Source organism: Trichogramma pretiosum, unplaced genomic scaffold (assembly GCF_000599845.2).
Source record: "Trichogramma pretiosum strain Unisexual culture from Peru unplaced genomic scaffold, Tpre_2.0 scaffold33, whole genome shotgun sequence".
Lineage (NCBI taxonomy): Eukaryota > Metazoa > Arthropoda > Insecta > Hymenoptera > Trichogrammatidae > Trichogramma > Trichogramma pretiosum.
The window spans coordinates 90,740-107,806 of NW_019641610.1; the positions used below are offsets into that span (position 1 = coordinate 90,740).

The 17,067-nt window shown below is 34.3% G+C and overlaps 1 protein-coding gene across 1 annotated transcript; it reads right to left on the bottom strand.

Annotated features, from left to right (window-relative positions):
• Positions 1-14,971: 14,971 nt before the first annotated feature.
• On the bottom strand, positions 14,972-16,642 carry LOC111693594 (probable serine/threonine-protein kinase DDB_G0281745). Its single transcript, XM_023458571.1, has 2 exons — positions 16,639-16,642; positions 14,972-16,557 (listed from the first exon to the last, which is right to left on the bottom strand). The coding sequence occupies exons 1-2, from the start codon at positions 16,640-16,642 to the stop codon at positions 14,972-14,974; spliced, it is 1,590 nt and encodes a 529-aa protein (XP_023314339.1).
• Between the last annotated feature and the right edge of the window lie 425 nt (positions 16,643-17,067).

A 17,067-nucleotide genomic window follows, 5' to 3' on the forward strand; every position in this document is an offset into this window, starting at 1 on the left:
TCCCTTGTGATTTTTCTCTAAAATGCATATTTATCGTTAGGTAATCCTTAGAAATCTTGAAAAAAAAACTACAAGACTTTGCATAGAGATGTCCGAAGAATAATAAAAAGCGCTCACATCATCGAAAATATTGTTTTTCATGTTATTACACGCAATCGAATATCACGAAATTAGCGTTTTTCTCATTTTCATTGGCTTATAACTCGATAAATATGCATTTTAGAGAAAAATCACAAGGAACATTTTTCTCAAAAAATTTTTGGTAGAACACGAACATGATGTTTGAAGATCCATATTCGACCATTTTGGTAATTTAATTAAACAAATGGACTTTTGACGATATGGTACCACTCAGAGCTAAAATTAACCACCAAATTCGTGCGTCAAAATTACGTACATTGTAAATCCAACATAATAAACAATTATCAATATACCGATTGTTAAACATTTTCTTATCAATGAGTTGATGTGCACTGTAAGTGAAATCACTATGAAAAAGAAAAACTATACTTAGTTCACAAACTGAGAACGCAAAGAAAAAATGTGAGGGTAGTATACAGCGTAAAATCAAAACACCAGTTATGCCATCAATACATACTACGCTCACATTTTTTTTCTTTGTTTTGTTTGTTTACATGCACTCGGGCATATGAGGATGCGTGTTACGGAAAACTGAAGTTCATAGTGCGTCAACAAAGTACAGTGCTTCGATCCATTGTGATTTGATTCTCAGTCAGAGCACAACTATTCAATAATAAAAATATTCAAATACGGTGTGCTAAAAATTGTTCATGTTGAGTTAGAAATGTACAAATCGCAATATTGTGCTTCTTTATAATATTGTTAAGTCTTATAAGCGCGTTGAAGAAATCATTTCAAACAAGCTATTAAGTGACAATAACTATATTGGCAGTGATATGAGAGCGAATGAACGATTAGAGCAAGCAGTTTCTAATGCAATCGGTAATTATGTGTTGAAATTACAAACATTGCCAAAAAATAAAAACGTTTTGTTCACTTTGAACAAAAATTTTATAGCTGGTTAAATAAGGATTTTAATTGTCAATTTGATGACAGTTGTCTTTCGGAAGCGTCTGCGAAAAAAAAAACCAGGTAAGTTTGCATTTTTGTTGATGGTAACTCAGAGAATGGTTTTGACGATAAAATTCGGGATTCTACTTAATTGGATTTTGAATTTTGCGTTATTTTGTATTGTACAAGTCTCTCAGATAACTTCGGACTATGCTTTGTTTGAAACGAAGTGTTTATTTATGCGAAAATTCGTACACGAAATTATAGAGATTTTTGAGTCTCATGTATGAAAATTATACTTTTCTAGACATCTCTTGGATTATTTGGAGTTTCGCATAAGAAATTGAAAAATTTTGTGTACGACTTTTCTCCTGAATAGCCAAACTCTCGTTGAAGACGTAGACAAATTCTAGAAATAATAACTCTCGTGTACTTTTTCGTTCGAGTAATTTTTACCAAGCTGGGAATTATTTCAATATTTGCCTATAATCTTCTATTCTTTTTGAGTTCATCAAATGATCGTTTTTCTTGCGACACACCCCAAATAGCACAGTGTCGACAAAATGACAGCACATTGTCGTCACGCAGTGACTTCTGTGACCGCACAAAGATATCTAATTGTCGCAAAATATGAACACATAATGACGTCACGCCGTGACAGCACAGCGTGACGCCAGAATGCCAGCAACGTGTTGTCATGGATATTAGATTTTGTTTCAGCGTGACATCAGAATGACAACAATGTGCTATCTTGGCATTGAAATGGCACGGCGTGACGTCCCAATGCTGTCATTATGCTAGAATAAATGCTTCCATTAGGGTAGTAAATTATAAATATACAAAATATTTTAGAAAATCTATAATTTGATTTATTTTTTTATAAATTAAATATTTTATTTGTTTATAAAATTATTGTTAAAGCCAGGTACACAGGCAGTTAGTATTTTGTACTAAATTATTTAATAACAAATTAAAAACCCTCGAGCAGCTGGTCCAAATCTTCATCACTTGGTACCCCATTATTGCCATTAGGACTTTCATTATTAACATACTCTATATTTTGAGTTGTCATGTCTTCACTATCATAATTCATTAGTTGTGCAGGTACTTCATTATTATAATATCGACCATCATGATCTTCATTTTCACCTCCATTTCCGACATCTTCAACGAATGGTTGCTGCTCATCACCATCATCTTTCTCACTTTCTTCATCTTGGTCAAATAGATGTCTATCATGTTGATCAGTTTCATCATCGATTTTTTCTCCAGTCGTGTCCAATCCATCATCTGGCGTGCTGCGACGTCTTAATTTTTTCTGTGGTGGTCCCTCAAAATTAGTACCAGCAGCACTTTTGTTCTTACTTCGACGAAGTTGCTCCTTTAGACATCGAAGAGATCTTTCCATACACTTATCGAAGTCATACTTCGTAAATTTAGGTATGTTTGTTGCAGCAAGTGCAGCCTCTGTCAATGAAAATACAAATTTACAGTTAATGTTATAGAAATTTAAAATTTGTTGTTAAGATTAAGGAGAATAACTCATACCGTGACATGCTTTAATAATTTTACTATCTGTCAGACCATTCTTGTGAGCTCCTTGCCCCATCCAAGTAAGTTGTCTCAATAATTCTTTATTGCAGTCTAAACTTTCTCTCAAAAATCGTGTGGTACATTCTTGAAGAGTCAGTCCACCTCCCAAGAAAGAGAAATATTCACACTGAAAAAAACATTGAAAATTTGTAGTTATATGAAAATTGATATTCAGTTAACAACAAAAAAAAATAAATAAAAGTTTATAAAATTTTAAATAACTTTTCAAAAGCGTATAGTTTTATAAAACGCTTTAAAAGTTCTAACATTTTTTCAATGATTTTCTTTTTCAAAAATAGAAAAAACCATTAATATCTGCCCAGACATCTCAGTGAGTTTGAAGTTTAAAGAAGGAAATGGTTAATGGCCGTGTTTATGTTGGTGTCATAAAGTAATTTATGTAACCGAAAAGTTATAATGTTTTATAAAGTGTTAAAAACTTAGTTAAAAAATTAGTAAAAACTTCTACAAACTTTTGATTCAAAATATGACCTTTATAATGTGGTTTATAAATAAACTAATTTATTTTAGTTTTTAATGTAGTACGAAAATTCGATTTCCAACGAAATACAATCAATTTTTTAGCGAACTTACCACATCATCGAAAGACGATTCATCACAAAATTCGAACTTTTTGACATCATCGAGTGTCTTGAGGGGCAGAAAATCAGGTTTACCCTTAAGCTTACCACGTATCTGTCTACGAAGCCTTTCGAAATTTGCATCACTTTTCCTAAAAACAATAAAAATTATCTTTAGTAATGTGTTAATGATAGCTTATTTCGTATATGTGAAAAAAAATACTTTTCAATGTTATCTATTTTCTTATTGAGCTCTTTAATTTCTTCAGCAATTTGCCTGTAAATAAAAATTTTTAAATTTTAATACAAAATTATAATACCAATACTTTTAATTAGTATGAGCTTTTGAGCTTTCGCATACACTCTCATTATATTGTTTTAAATACACCCAAAAATCCTGATAGGATAGGATGAATGCACCAGTGCCCGATCATGTAAGAAAAATATTTACTTTGCTCACTTATAAAAATTTGAACATTTTTAAAGACAAAAATTTAAATTTTCTATTTTTCGACCACCCAATTGCACCGTCATCGTCCCTGAACTAAAAACCCGATATCAAATTTTTATTTTCAAAGACTGCAAACATTATAAATGAACATTCGTATTTTGAAATACACAAAGAAGCTATTGTAGTTGTTTAAAACTTGAAATAAAAAATTTTCGAGGATTATATAGCGTCGAATTTGTGTATAAATTTCTAGTCATTTAAATAATATTTTACGGTGGCTGCAAATTAGTGGGAAAGTATCTGTCCAACTGAAATATTTACCTTACATAAAATTTGATATTAATTTAAAAAATTTCTACGTACCTCTGTCCATCTCGTATAAGATTCAATATAGTTAAAAATGACTCCTTTGAAGTTGATGGGTGTGATTTTTCAATGACTAAGGGTGGTGAAACAGTTTCAGAGGATATAATGACTGGAAGATTACGTTTAGGCAATTGAGTTCCAGTTGATGAAACAGATGAACTAGAGTCAGTAGAAGTAGAAGGTATTTCTGGAAGTTTTGATTGTGATTGAGGTTTCTGAAGAGCTGTAGGACCTTGTGTGAATGATCGTTGAGAAGTAGTAGTTGGAGATTTTTGAAGATCATGTAAGGCTGATTGATTGAAAGGGGATTTCAGAAGAGTTTGAGAGGCGTGATTGGTAGGAAGATTACGATTGGGTATTTGATTAGAAGAAGTTTTGTGAGGTAATTTTGAGTTCGCAGCAGAAGTAAAAGATGCCAGTGATGATTGAGATTTTTGAAGATGTTGGTTTTGTTGATGTCGGGATGCTTGAAGTTGAAGTTGTTGTTGCGAGGGTGAGGATGTTTTATGGGTAAGTTTCGAGAGCTGACTTTTGTTCAGAGGAAGCAATTTCACCGCTTTGGTTGAATCGGTAGAATTCGATGATTGAGATTTTTGAAGATGTTGGTTTTGTTGATGTCGGGATGCTTGAAGTTGTTGATGCGAGGGTGAGGATGTTTTATGGGTAAGTTTCGAGAGCTGACTTTTGTTCAGAGGAAGCAATTTCACCGCTTCGGTTGAATCGGTAGAATTCGATGATTGAGAGTTGGCTGATTTCCTCTTCTGAAACATATCACTGAGTGCATTCTCAAAAAACACGATGTTGGACGTAGCACTCCGTGATCCTGTGGCGACTTTGCTCCTTTTGGACATAGTCGTAAGCTAAAATACAATAAAATTAAACATCATAATTTACATACTCGTATGTAATTAAATTAATAAAATTAAAAAAATTTATTTACATAAATTATTCTTTTTTTGTTTTGTTTTTTAATATTTTTTATCTATGTAACCAACAATTACAAGACCACCCAAACTCCGTCCGGATCATGAAGTTATTCAAAATTTTGGCGAGATCTCCTTCAACCTAATAAAGAAGCTCCTTGTCTGTTATAATCTCATGGGCTTTAGGATCCTTTTTTTAGAGAATTTTCTATTAAACAAAAAAATCTCTGGATTTTCAAATTGAGATGAAAGCACGTAAACAAAAAAATCCAAAGAACAAAAAAATTTTTTCAAAGAATTTGTCTAAATTTTTTCAGAATTTTTAAAATCGCCCATCACCTATTCTCAGGGGTCTGTGAAATCAATGGAAAAAACGTCAAATCTGTGCCTCTGAAAATAGGTGATGGACGATTTGAAAATTCTGAAAAAAATTTTGAAAGATTGTTTGAACAATTTTAAGCGTTTCTTCGCATATTTTTAGTCTACGTGCTTCTATGTAAAGATAAAAAAATCGCAAATTTATAATTTAAAATATCCTCAAAAAATTGTCCCCAAGGACCATGAAATTAAACTGATCTCAGGGAGTTTCATAATTCGTTACCAGGAGACCCCACAAAAAGTTTGGAAAAATCCATGACCAGAGTTCAGGTGGTCTCCTCGTAAGTAACACGAATGAACGATGCATTGATGGTTTCAAAGAGGGCTTAAAATCAATAAAATTCGGATTAGTTTTGGAAAATTGTTGTATTTTAGCAAACAATTAAAATTCCGGTTAAAAAATGCTATGGAAAGGAAAAGGAAATTTTTGTTAAAAATAAAATATTTTTTATTTACTTTCAACCCCCTTCGAGACTCTCAATTTCGTTGAAATGATAATACCTTAAATCAGGGCAATTTCAAAACATATTAAATGTATAAATTAAAAAGTATTAAAAGTTCCATTTCATGAAGTGTGTGAAAGAAGTGTAGCAACAACGAATTTATCATTATCTGGTATTAATAACGAGTCTTCATTGGACCAATAAGGCATTCTGAAGCATTTGGATTTGATACATTCCAAAGGAATCAAGTCAAAGTCATCAGATAAAGAATCAACTTTGAACATACCCACACATGATGAATCGAACTCACCTAGAGTGTATAAACCTTCAACATTATCAAACAATTGCACCAGAAGAAAATATTTCTTATTTTTGCATTGAAGAATATTTTTAATGATTCCTACCCTATTTTCGCTAATTAGTACGGTATTATCGCTATTTTTTAGATTAAATCTCATGGACTTAAATTCTAAAGCAGAGAATTGACGATAGTCCTGAATAGTAGATAATTCAATAAGAGGTCTAGAGAAATGTTCTCCCTTCACTTTTACTAATTCGACAGATTCTGGAAGTTTACGAATATTTCGATGACTCTCTTGGCGCCTGTTAAAGATTTGTTGGAGATGATGATTACGTTTTCGACAAACTCTACGGAAAAATGACATGTGATTTTCGTATGGAAAAGCAGAATACGAATCGAGAGGACCAAAGTTTCGTACATCTTCAGCTAAATGCAACAAACCATGTGTAACATATGTCACAAACTCGGCGCCGTAAACTTTCTCTGCACTTAAAACAAAAATTTTAATGAAATTTTCTGCGACATTCAGCAAAATTTCGGAAGGGTCGCGCATGATAAAAATACGCATAGCAGCGTTAAAAAGTAAATAATGAAGATATGCGTCTTCCTCTGTAATACCTAAAAAAATAGAAGCACCAGAGTACAACATAATTTGACGAAATTCAGTTGCTTTAAATTTAGAATGTTTCTTTACTTTAACTGGTTTTCGAGCAAAATCAACCGGACAAAACTTCGCCACTTGTGATAATCGCATTTCTAAAATCAACTGATATTCTTTACTCAAGTGGACCCTTTCTGAATATTTACCGTCAACTAAACCAGCTAAAATTTTATCCATAACACCAATGCAACAAAGATGCATATATTCAAAAACTGTTTGAGAAACTAAGTCCATTGGAAGTCTATCTAAAGATCCTTCACCTTCTTTGTGATGCTCGCCATCAATTTTATCCCGATACGACTGACTTGAACGTGGAGGATGATCTATTCCTGTGAAAACCATTACGCGACTATCTTTTAAATATTTTCCTTGGACCCAACATTTGGAACATGGAATTCGACCATTATGATTCAGATGACCAATAATGAAAGCCCTTGCAGGAGAATCAGCAATAAAACACCTAATCTCAAATGGAATCTGGATATTGTTGTAGAATACACCCCCCGAATTATTGACGGACAAAATATCGTCAACGAAAGGTTTCATCAATTCGACAGGGTCGGTTGGTTTAACATCACCTTTCCATACGCCAACAACTTCTGGATCACTTCTATCTATATTGGGTATTCTTATTTCGATAGGCCAAATCCTTATATTGGAATTTTTATCCAAAGCTGCTTCGTCAGTGAAAAAGTCGATTAGCAATTTATCAGGAATGCGGTTCTGTAAACTTGAATTTAAAATAATTGAAACAGCTTCTTCAAAACCAAGATGAAGATACTCTCCACCAGCACTTGGTATGATTGGAGCACTTGCTCTAGGGGTCTTTAAAATAGTACGTGGATCCTTTGGAAGGTAACGAAAACAAGGATGGGTGTGAAGAACTTCTAGAATTTTTTTCATTTGGACATGAGTCATATTTGTCGACTCGAATACATCACCGAGTCGCTTTTCAAAATCAAACAAAGTATCGGGCTCTTCTTCCGACGAAAAAGAATCATCAGACCAACTGCACGACGATTGAGATGAATCATCGTCCTCATTTAAAGAAAACGAGTTTTCTCGGTCAAGCATTACCACACCATCATCGTACACAATATTGGGGTTATAAAACTGATCATCCAAATCATTGGGATTATAAAACTGATCATTCGCAGTTTCTGAATCGGATATACTTAAGTTATCCTGCATATTGGATGTGGAATTTTCTGTTTCGGGTATAATTAGGTTATCCAGCATATTTTTTGCGCAACTTTGTTTTTGTCGAAAAAGTAAATCTGCTTTGCGACCTTCATAAAAGGTTTTATTTAATCTTCGTAAATAAGCAGGGCTTAATTCATCTGAATTTTTACGGGGAATGTACGGGCGGAAACGATGCATTATTAAACCCTTATATTTTTAACTAACAAAAAATAAAATAATTTTTAAACTATGGTAATTATAATGCTAGTATTAATTATAGTAATAGAAAAAATACTTAAGCCGTTTGGTGAATTGCGTCTGGTACAGTGATTTACAACGATATCCTTTGGACCTAAAAAATATTCACGTAACAAATAGTTATTATATAGGTTTTTTGTTCTTAATAATATTTGTTTGGTTTTGCCAATAATTTCATTGCGATTAGTTTTTTCATTTAACAAGTACCCATTTTCAATTTTATTTTCAGAAATTTCTACTGAATACTTTTCTAAATACTACAGGACCATTAAAGAAAATACTCAATTAGAGTTTTGAAAAAATATTTCTTGATGCTACCTTCATTAACATTAACTAATAAATTGGGTCAATAAACTGTTTAACTATTTTTAATATAGCGAGGGATTCACCCATTAAAATCTTAGTGAGCTTCCCTTGAAGTAATTTTTTTTATCTTTGAATGAACGAAGCTTCGTAATCAAACTAAAGTTACGCAGAGATCCAGCTCATGCATTTTATACATGTAATTTAAAATGCAAACTTTAATAACTAAATCGACCTAGCTCGTACAATTGTTTGATTTTTGAATACCTTATTTTACTAAATAATTCAGCCAATTCAACCAATGTAGTTTAGGTGAACTATACTAATCGACCCGATTCTGAAAATTTTTTTATCATGCAATCATAAAAAACCAAAGAAAATTGCACGAGCTGGGTCGACTCGATTACTTATGCTTGTATGTTTGATTACTGCAAAAATTCAGGAGCAGCAGATTCAGGTATTTAGGTGTGCACCACGTGTCTCTCAGGGTTCCGCTTCGGCACCTCGGGTTTACTCAGCTACGCCACTGTTTCTAATACGGAAAAATCGAGCAATGTATTTCTAACGGGGCCAAACGTGGATTTTTACATACGTATAGGCACCCTATGTACTGACAGAATGGATCCAAAAATATGTAAATCATAATTAATCTATGATCTAGTTTTTTATCTAAACAAGTAGAATCTGAGTCCTACTGCGGAAATATTCAGATTTATTAATTTACTCATGTCAAGCCCTTAAATTTTCTTCAACGAATTCGCTAATTCTTGTTGAATGAAGATCGAATTAGCAAAGTTTGAATTTACTCTTTTCATTTGATATTGAAGAAATTATAAAATTTAATAAATGAAATATGCATATAAATAATTTTAACATTAATTATAAATTGAAAAAATGTTCCTATAAAATTTGAATAATGTACAAGACTAGAAGTATGGTTCATGATTGCGAGCAGTTAAATTGAATGCGTGTCGACGCGACCACGAATGTATAAATTTGGGCTTGTGTGTGTATGTATGTGTGTGAACACCGAACACTAACACACAATTTCAGCCATCTTTTTTCATTCATTATACATTTCAACATGGTGCAGTTGCATTGACGAGCTCAGTGAAACTCGGGTATCAATTAAATTTAATGGAATGAGATTTAAATATTTAAAAATTAATGTCTTTGTGATACTGTTTATGTAAATGTTGTTCGGGAAAAAATCGGAAAAATCATGATTATTCTAGTCATGATTAAGTGTAACAAAGACGAGTGTTTTCGGAGCAAATACATCTATGATAGGGTAAAGTGGCCACCTAAGAAAAATTTTAATTTTTACTTTTTATTTATTCAAATAATAGCTCACAGTGGCCTATAACTAGAGGGTGTGACCCATAACTAGCCACTTTACCCTATTTTCTAAATAATTTTTTTTCTAATTGTAAATATTATTAAAGTAGCAGAAAACATAAACATTTATTTTAGTCAGCAGACACTTTCTGCATGAGTATAAGTCTATGAGAAACTTAACCTCTCACCTGTCAAAGTTATTTGTTTTGATTACATGATGTGATTTTAGAACTGCTGTTGTACGCTTCTAATTACCATGTTATCAATCGTATAGAGTAATAATTTGTCAGGGTACATAAAGACCTATAGTGTACCAGATTAACTTTGGTACGCCAAATTAATTTCATGTTTAAATTCTTTTTTAGAGCTGCTATATAAAGTTGATACATAAATTATTACCTGTTGCACGCTTTGCATAGATATGTTGTTTGCGTAGACATGTTTTACTTATTCAATCCTATAGTTGGTCGGTTCATAAACAAACTCTACATTGGGATAGTTTTAACATAGTAAAATTGAATTATTTTATGTAACAACTTTTGATGCACTATTGACTAAATACTATTTGAGTAAACTATTGACTAACTATTTGACAACAATATTGAATATACCATAAATATGCTGAATAACAAGTTAAATATGCAATCAATTTGGCGTATCTGTTGAATCGTTATGCTTTGCACGCTTTTAATCATCATGTTATCAATAGTGTCATATATACACTATACGTTACAACAATACCTACAATAGTATTAATTTTCCAGCTTTGTACAAAAAGCTAAAGTAACAAATCAACAAGTACGCCAAGTTCATTGTATATTTAACTTATTTTTCAGCATATAAGTAGTTTACTCAATAGTGTTGTCAAATAGTCAATAGTTTACTCAAATAGTATTTAGTCGATAGTGCCTCAAAAGTTGTTACATGAAATAATTCAATTTTACTACGTTAAAACTGATCTAATGTAGAGTTTGTAGAAGAACTGACCAACTAAACGATTGATCAAGTGGAACATATCTATGCAAAGCGAGCAACAGATAAAAATTTATGCATCGTCTTTGTATAGCATCATAAGAAAATAGTTTTAACACAAAATTAATTTGACATACCAAAGTTGATCTAGTACACTATATATCTTTGTGTAAACTCACAAATTACTACTTTACATGATTGTTATATATTTTTACAGGGATGCACTATGATTTATTGTTACAGGGATGCACTTACAAGGTTAAGGAGTGACAATAAATTTTTGTAAAGAATATACAATAAGTTTTTATCATAAAAATAGAAACTTACCAAAAAAGTAGCACCTGATGTAGCAACTAAAAGCACCGCAACCAACAATTATCACCAATAATCACCAACAACAAGAGAAACTTAAAAAAGATGCACTAAAACAGCGGGCTCAAACACTTGTAGTTCTCTTGGCAGTTGGCAACAAAAGAATGAATTTTCCAAGAATAGCGTTATCGCGCGAAAATTATGCCGTGAACAGGAAATCGACCTTCGTCTTGATCCTTCTTTTCAATTATGGTTGTAATTATATTAGAATGTAAAAAATGGATGACAATAAATGATGAATATATTATAATATTTGTTTTCAATCATTTACTATAATCATAAGTTTAATTGAAAAAATAATTTTATATTATAAGCATTAATTAAAATTGTGCTAACAGAATGCTTAAATTCTGCCGGCACGACATGCTGTCATAATATGTCAGCAGTTTGACGGCACGCCATGCCTTGAAAATGTTTGATTTTGAGCGCGCGCAATATGATGTCATGATAACATCACGCCGTGCTCTTTATAATTGGTCAACTTCGTGACAACAAAATGACGACATTATGACGGAATGCCGCAACAGCACGCCGTGACCAGTTCGTGAAAACACGCCAGGTTTATTGGGACACACGTGCACACACATGCACACACACAACCTACCTTACCCACCAGAGGTAAGACCGGAGCCGGTAAGATAGAAAAAGGACACTCGTACCCGAAGGGAACTCGGGATAAAACGACGCCGCCGAAATTTCCCGAACGCGAGATGAAAGACGCCGCGGCCAAATGCGAACTCGCGATGAAACGACGCCGCCGAAATTTCCCGAACTCGAGATGAAAGACGCCGCCGGCAAATGGGTACCGAGATAAGCAATTTCTCCGAACTCGCGCCGCCACCAAAAATCCAACGACATTTCTCCGAAATCGGCGCAACTCCGCCTACCGAACAATCAGTGGCACTCCCTCCTTTGCCCTCCAGCCACCAAAAACCGGCGGCTTCATCACCCGACCTGCGGCTCTCCTCCTTTTTTCCTCCTCACGCTGCCGATATCCCGTCGAGTATATAAGGAGTATAGCCCTTTGACGGTTCGTCATTCATTCTTGAACAACCACCTGAGCATCCCCCAAAGCTTTTGGCTGATCGACTTGCGAAATAGTTGCATAGACAACCTCTGTTGGACTTGAGCTTTGGTAGGAGAATATCCGTGAAGAACTTGACCACGGAGTTGTCTCACGGACTTGATCTCGAGAACAATCAACGAACTTAGTCTCAGAACTAATTAACGGACATAGTCCATCGAACGAGAATATCTCAGTGCAAGGTTCCGATACCAAACGCCGATATTCCCTCTTCCCATTCGTGTTCGAGTGTCAATCTGGGCGAGTGTCCCGCCGACCCGTAGCTCGGGCCAGATCGCCTAAAGGAAAGAGTCGCGCTACCTGAGTCTCGCGATTCGCGGGTCATCGACCTAACCTTGCAGGCTCCGACTTGCCGTTGAACGAGCGGAGCACGCACATACGAATATCAACAAGTCTGTTGTATTCTATTGGCTTGACCTCCCCCGACGTAATTCCTCCTCGCGAGAGTCGAGACAACGTCGACCCACCTCTCTGAAGTAATTATTTTTCATCGTTTTGTGCCATCGATACCAGGAGTGTATCTACGACTTCTTCGCGTTTCAACGCGTTTATCGGGAATCGAACCCACATCAGCAGCCAAGCAGAAGATTGCCTCCGTACTGACCTGTATCTCCGTCGGCTACGCGCTTGCGCAGAAGCCCGTGCAAGGAAAAGCAAGTTCGGTACATAACACTAGCGCAGCGAAAAAATCTTTGATTTTTAATTGTTTATAACTAATTAATGCTACCTCCGCAAGTAAAAATAAGGGTGGAGACATAATCCGCAAGTGAGAAGAAATTTTTTAAGCCCACCCACGATCAAAAATATTAACATTTATAAAAAATTCCGCTTACTTAACAAGTCTACGCATGCGAGTCTTGATGCCCGGCACGGAACACACGCGCGATACGCAACGACTCCGACGCGAGAAGTGTCGCCGATCCACCACGCACGCAATGAGAACGAAACGTGGTGCCGATCCACTACGCACGCAATGAGGACGAGACGTGGCACCGATCCGCCACACGTGCGATGAGTCGAATGGAGCCGATGCACGCGTATGCGACGATACACGCCAGCACACGCGATGCAGCTCTCACTACTACGGAAGCTTGAAAGTATCACGCGGCGCTGCGCACTGCGAGCGAGCGCCGCAACTGACTGAAAAAAATTTCAGTGATTACTCTGAAAAGATTGTATAAAAATATTGGCGTTAGAAGGCGAAACAACATTGAAAGCAGTACCGAGTCAATTGTAAAAGCTTTCATAGAAATTAAAAGCAGTTCTGGCATTTATTTGGGATATAGAGCAGCATGGCAACGTCTAAAATCAGAGTATGGTTTAACTGTGAAGCAAGACACAGTTTTGAAACTTTTACGAGTAGTCGATCCTCAAGGTATTGAAGCTCGTTCGAAATACAGGCTTAAACCTCGAAAATACGCAGTTTGTGGACCTAATCATTCGTGGCATGTGGACGGTCACGATAAATTAAAAAGATATGGATTCGCTATCAGTGGTTGTGTTGATGGCTTTTCAAGAAAAGTTATTTGGTTGGAGGTAGCTGCGACCAATAACAAGCCTGAGGTAATCGCTAATTATTATCTTAAATCTTTACTCTCCCATAAATGTGTACCCAGTGTAATAAGGAGTGATAAAGGCACTGAAAATTCGTTAATAGAATTGGTGCAAATAGCTCTACGTTTTGATGATAAAGAAAGTAGAGCAGGATATTCGAGCTTTTTGAAAGGTAAAAGCACCGCAAACGAAAGAGTGGAAAAATATTGGAGGCAGTTGCGTCACCATACAACCGACTTGTATATGAAATTTAAAAAAAAAATGGAAGATTTAGGAGAATTGAATTCTTCAATCAACTTACATATCGAACTCTTGCGATATTGCTTTGGGCCTCTGATACAACAAGACTTCACAAAATCGATGAAAGAATGAAATCAGCACAGAGTCAGGCAGCAAACTAAGTGCAAAACACCATGTGGCATTCCGAATATAATTTATTATTGGCCAGAAAGATATGATGGGAAATCATTTGAGAAAATTCCAGAAGAAGAGAAAGTAAATAAATTATTACAGGAGTTTTCTATAACGTCAAATTTGTTTAGCTCTAAAATAAAAGATATCGTAGCGATCATCAAACCAAACATGAATATACCTACAAATATTGAGGAAGCATATGTTAGCTATAAAGAACTTGTAAGAGAACTGGAATCCATTAATCCTCCGATGTGATTTTCCTCTGAAAAAAAAACATACAATGTATACTATTACTATTGTTTTAATAAACATTGAACATTACAGGAAAAAACGCTTTTATTTTCTTAAACAAAATACAATGTAGATAAAAACAGTGTATCAATACGTTGAAAATTACTCTTAGAATATTAAAAGTGCGACACACAAAAAAATAGCATGGAGATGAATCTTATTAATTTTTAATTAACATTTTAATCAATCTTATTAACATTTTAATTAATGTTGAGACTAATGAGCTGTTTTTTTACTTATCCATGTAGATTTAACAATATCAATATAATTACTTATCAATATAGATTTAAGTAAAAAGACTTTACTTTTTACACACTGTAACACTTTTATCATTAGAAAAAAATTAGAAACGCAATAAACATATTAGAAATGATAATTTTTAAAAATATATGTCTCTTTCATAGATTTTAAGTTAAATTTTTCTATAACAAAATGGTCAGAGCTTTCATTTATAAGAAATAAGTCATTTTAATTTTAATTTAACTTCAATTCTACACCAGATTGTTTTAATACTTGTAAAATTTTTAAAGCCTTTGGCCTTGAATTGACATCATAATTAAAACTAGTACTGATTATTTCTTGGAGAAATTCTGGTACACTTAACATACTAGGTTTGCATCGCCTCTTCAAAACTTCCTTAAGATTGCTTATAGACTCTAGCTGCCACACACGGTTTTCACTGTACATTTCAATCAAGGTACATCCTAGTGACCAAATGTCACTGTATTCAGTAGCTTCTTGAAAATCTAAAAATAGTTCTGGAGTCATATATAATGGAATCCCAACGCAGTTGGTATGTCCTCGAGTTGTCAATAACTCAGTACTTAACTGCTTTAGTTTGGACACACCCAAGTCACAAATTTTTACGAATTTATTTTTAGTCACCATAACATTTGCCGGTTTAATATCTCTGTGTAGAATCTGATGAGGAAATTGATGAAGAAATGCTATTCCTAAGAGGATTTGATACGTTAATTTTACCTTATCTTGCTCCTCTAACGGCATTTTAATTTTAACATTTTGTTTAAATATCAAGTCATGGAGAGAATAGCCATCGATAAAATCCATAATGATATGGAACTCATTATCATTTCTTGAATAGCCCATTAGAGAAACTATATTACTGTGCCTAACTCTTCCTAATATTGCGATTTCTTTTATTATTTGCTTTGGCGTTTGTTGAAATAGATCTGAGGTCTTAATTGCCACCTCTGATTCGCACCAAAACCCTCTTCTTACTTCACCAAATGCTCCCTTTCCAAGGATTGTATCGGTGAATTTTAAAAAATCTATTGGAACTGCAACTGCTATACCTGCTTTTACATCATCTACATCTTCTATTGATATTTTCTGTTTTTTATTGGAAACCAAATGAGCTTCTATATCTGTTTCTTTAATTTTACTTTTCATAGAAACTGGAATTTCGTTAGTAAGCGCTGGAGTTTTGAATATTGATTGGCAGGATGGAAGTGCATTTAAAAATAAAGATGAATTTTCCTTGGATTGAGTTGATGATGATTCAGATTGAACTGCAACAGACGTAACTTGATTGGATGACTTTGGCTGATTTGCTATTGTATATAAATACAGACAAATTGGTCTATGTGCCTTGGCATAAGCTGCTTTGTAATATCCCCAAAAACCATCTGAACCAAAATCTTCAATCAAGTTAAAATCTTTTCTTCCTATTTTTGTCTCGCTTTTTTGAAAATAGTTGACGTTGAATTCATCTTTATGAGCTGCTATGCAAAGGGTAGTTATATCTTTAACAGAATAATTAATAGCACTATCCACTTGAATTTCCTTGCTTTTAACTCCATTCATTTTATAAAATTGTTCACTACCAATATCTCTGTGAAGCCAGAAAACATTCATCTTTTTCACTTGATTTGATGGCAGAGGTAGAATAGGCGTGCCGTTTGCAGGTTTAGAGGAAATTTTTTTTCTTTTCTGAACTTCTTGCTGCTTAACTGGTGCTTCTTGGGTTTGGATGCACTTCATAATGGAATGCAGCTTCACTTTTTGTACTTGAGATAGTGTAGCTGGAGTGTCTTCCCAACCTAATTCACAAAATTTTTATCATACATAAACCGTAAAAAGAATGAAATGATGAATAGGCAGAAAACTTAACTGTTACTCACCCATTTTTGTGAAAACATTGTATGTAGTGATTCCTGGTACGCATTTGAAGTAATTATCTTCAACTATTACGCATTAAGGCTTATTGTCTTTTTTGTAGGTTGAGCCTGAAATTTTTGGATAATACGTTTTTAGTATTGTCAGAGAGATTTTGTCGTTTTCTACTTCGAAATATCTTGACGATAATCCCTGTTATACTTCTATCTCCCTCTTGGACATGTTTATCTAAACTCTTTTACCTCACAGCAAAAATTAAATAAATTAAACTCTAAAGTCTACTATGCGTTGTGGAACATTGTGGTAAAAGATAGACATAGAGTGGAAAGTTCGCTCGCAGTGCGCAGCGCCGCGTGATACTTTCAGGCTTCCGTACACTACCGAGATCGAATGTTAGGCGGTCGCGGCAGTGCGGCAGAACTCAATACGCGAGT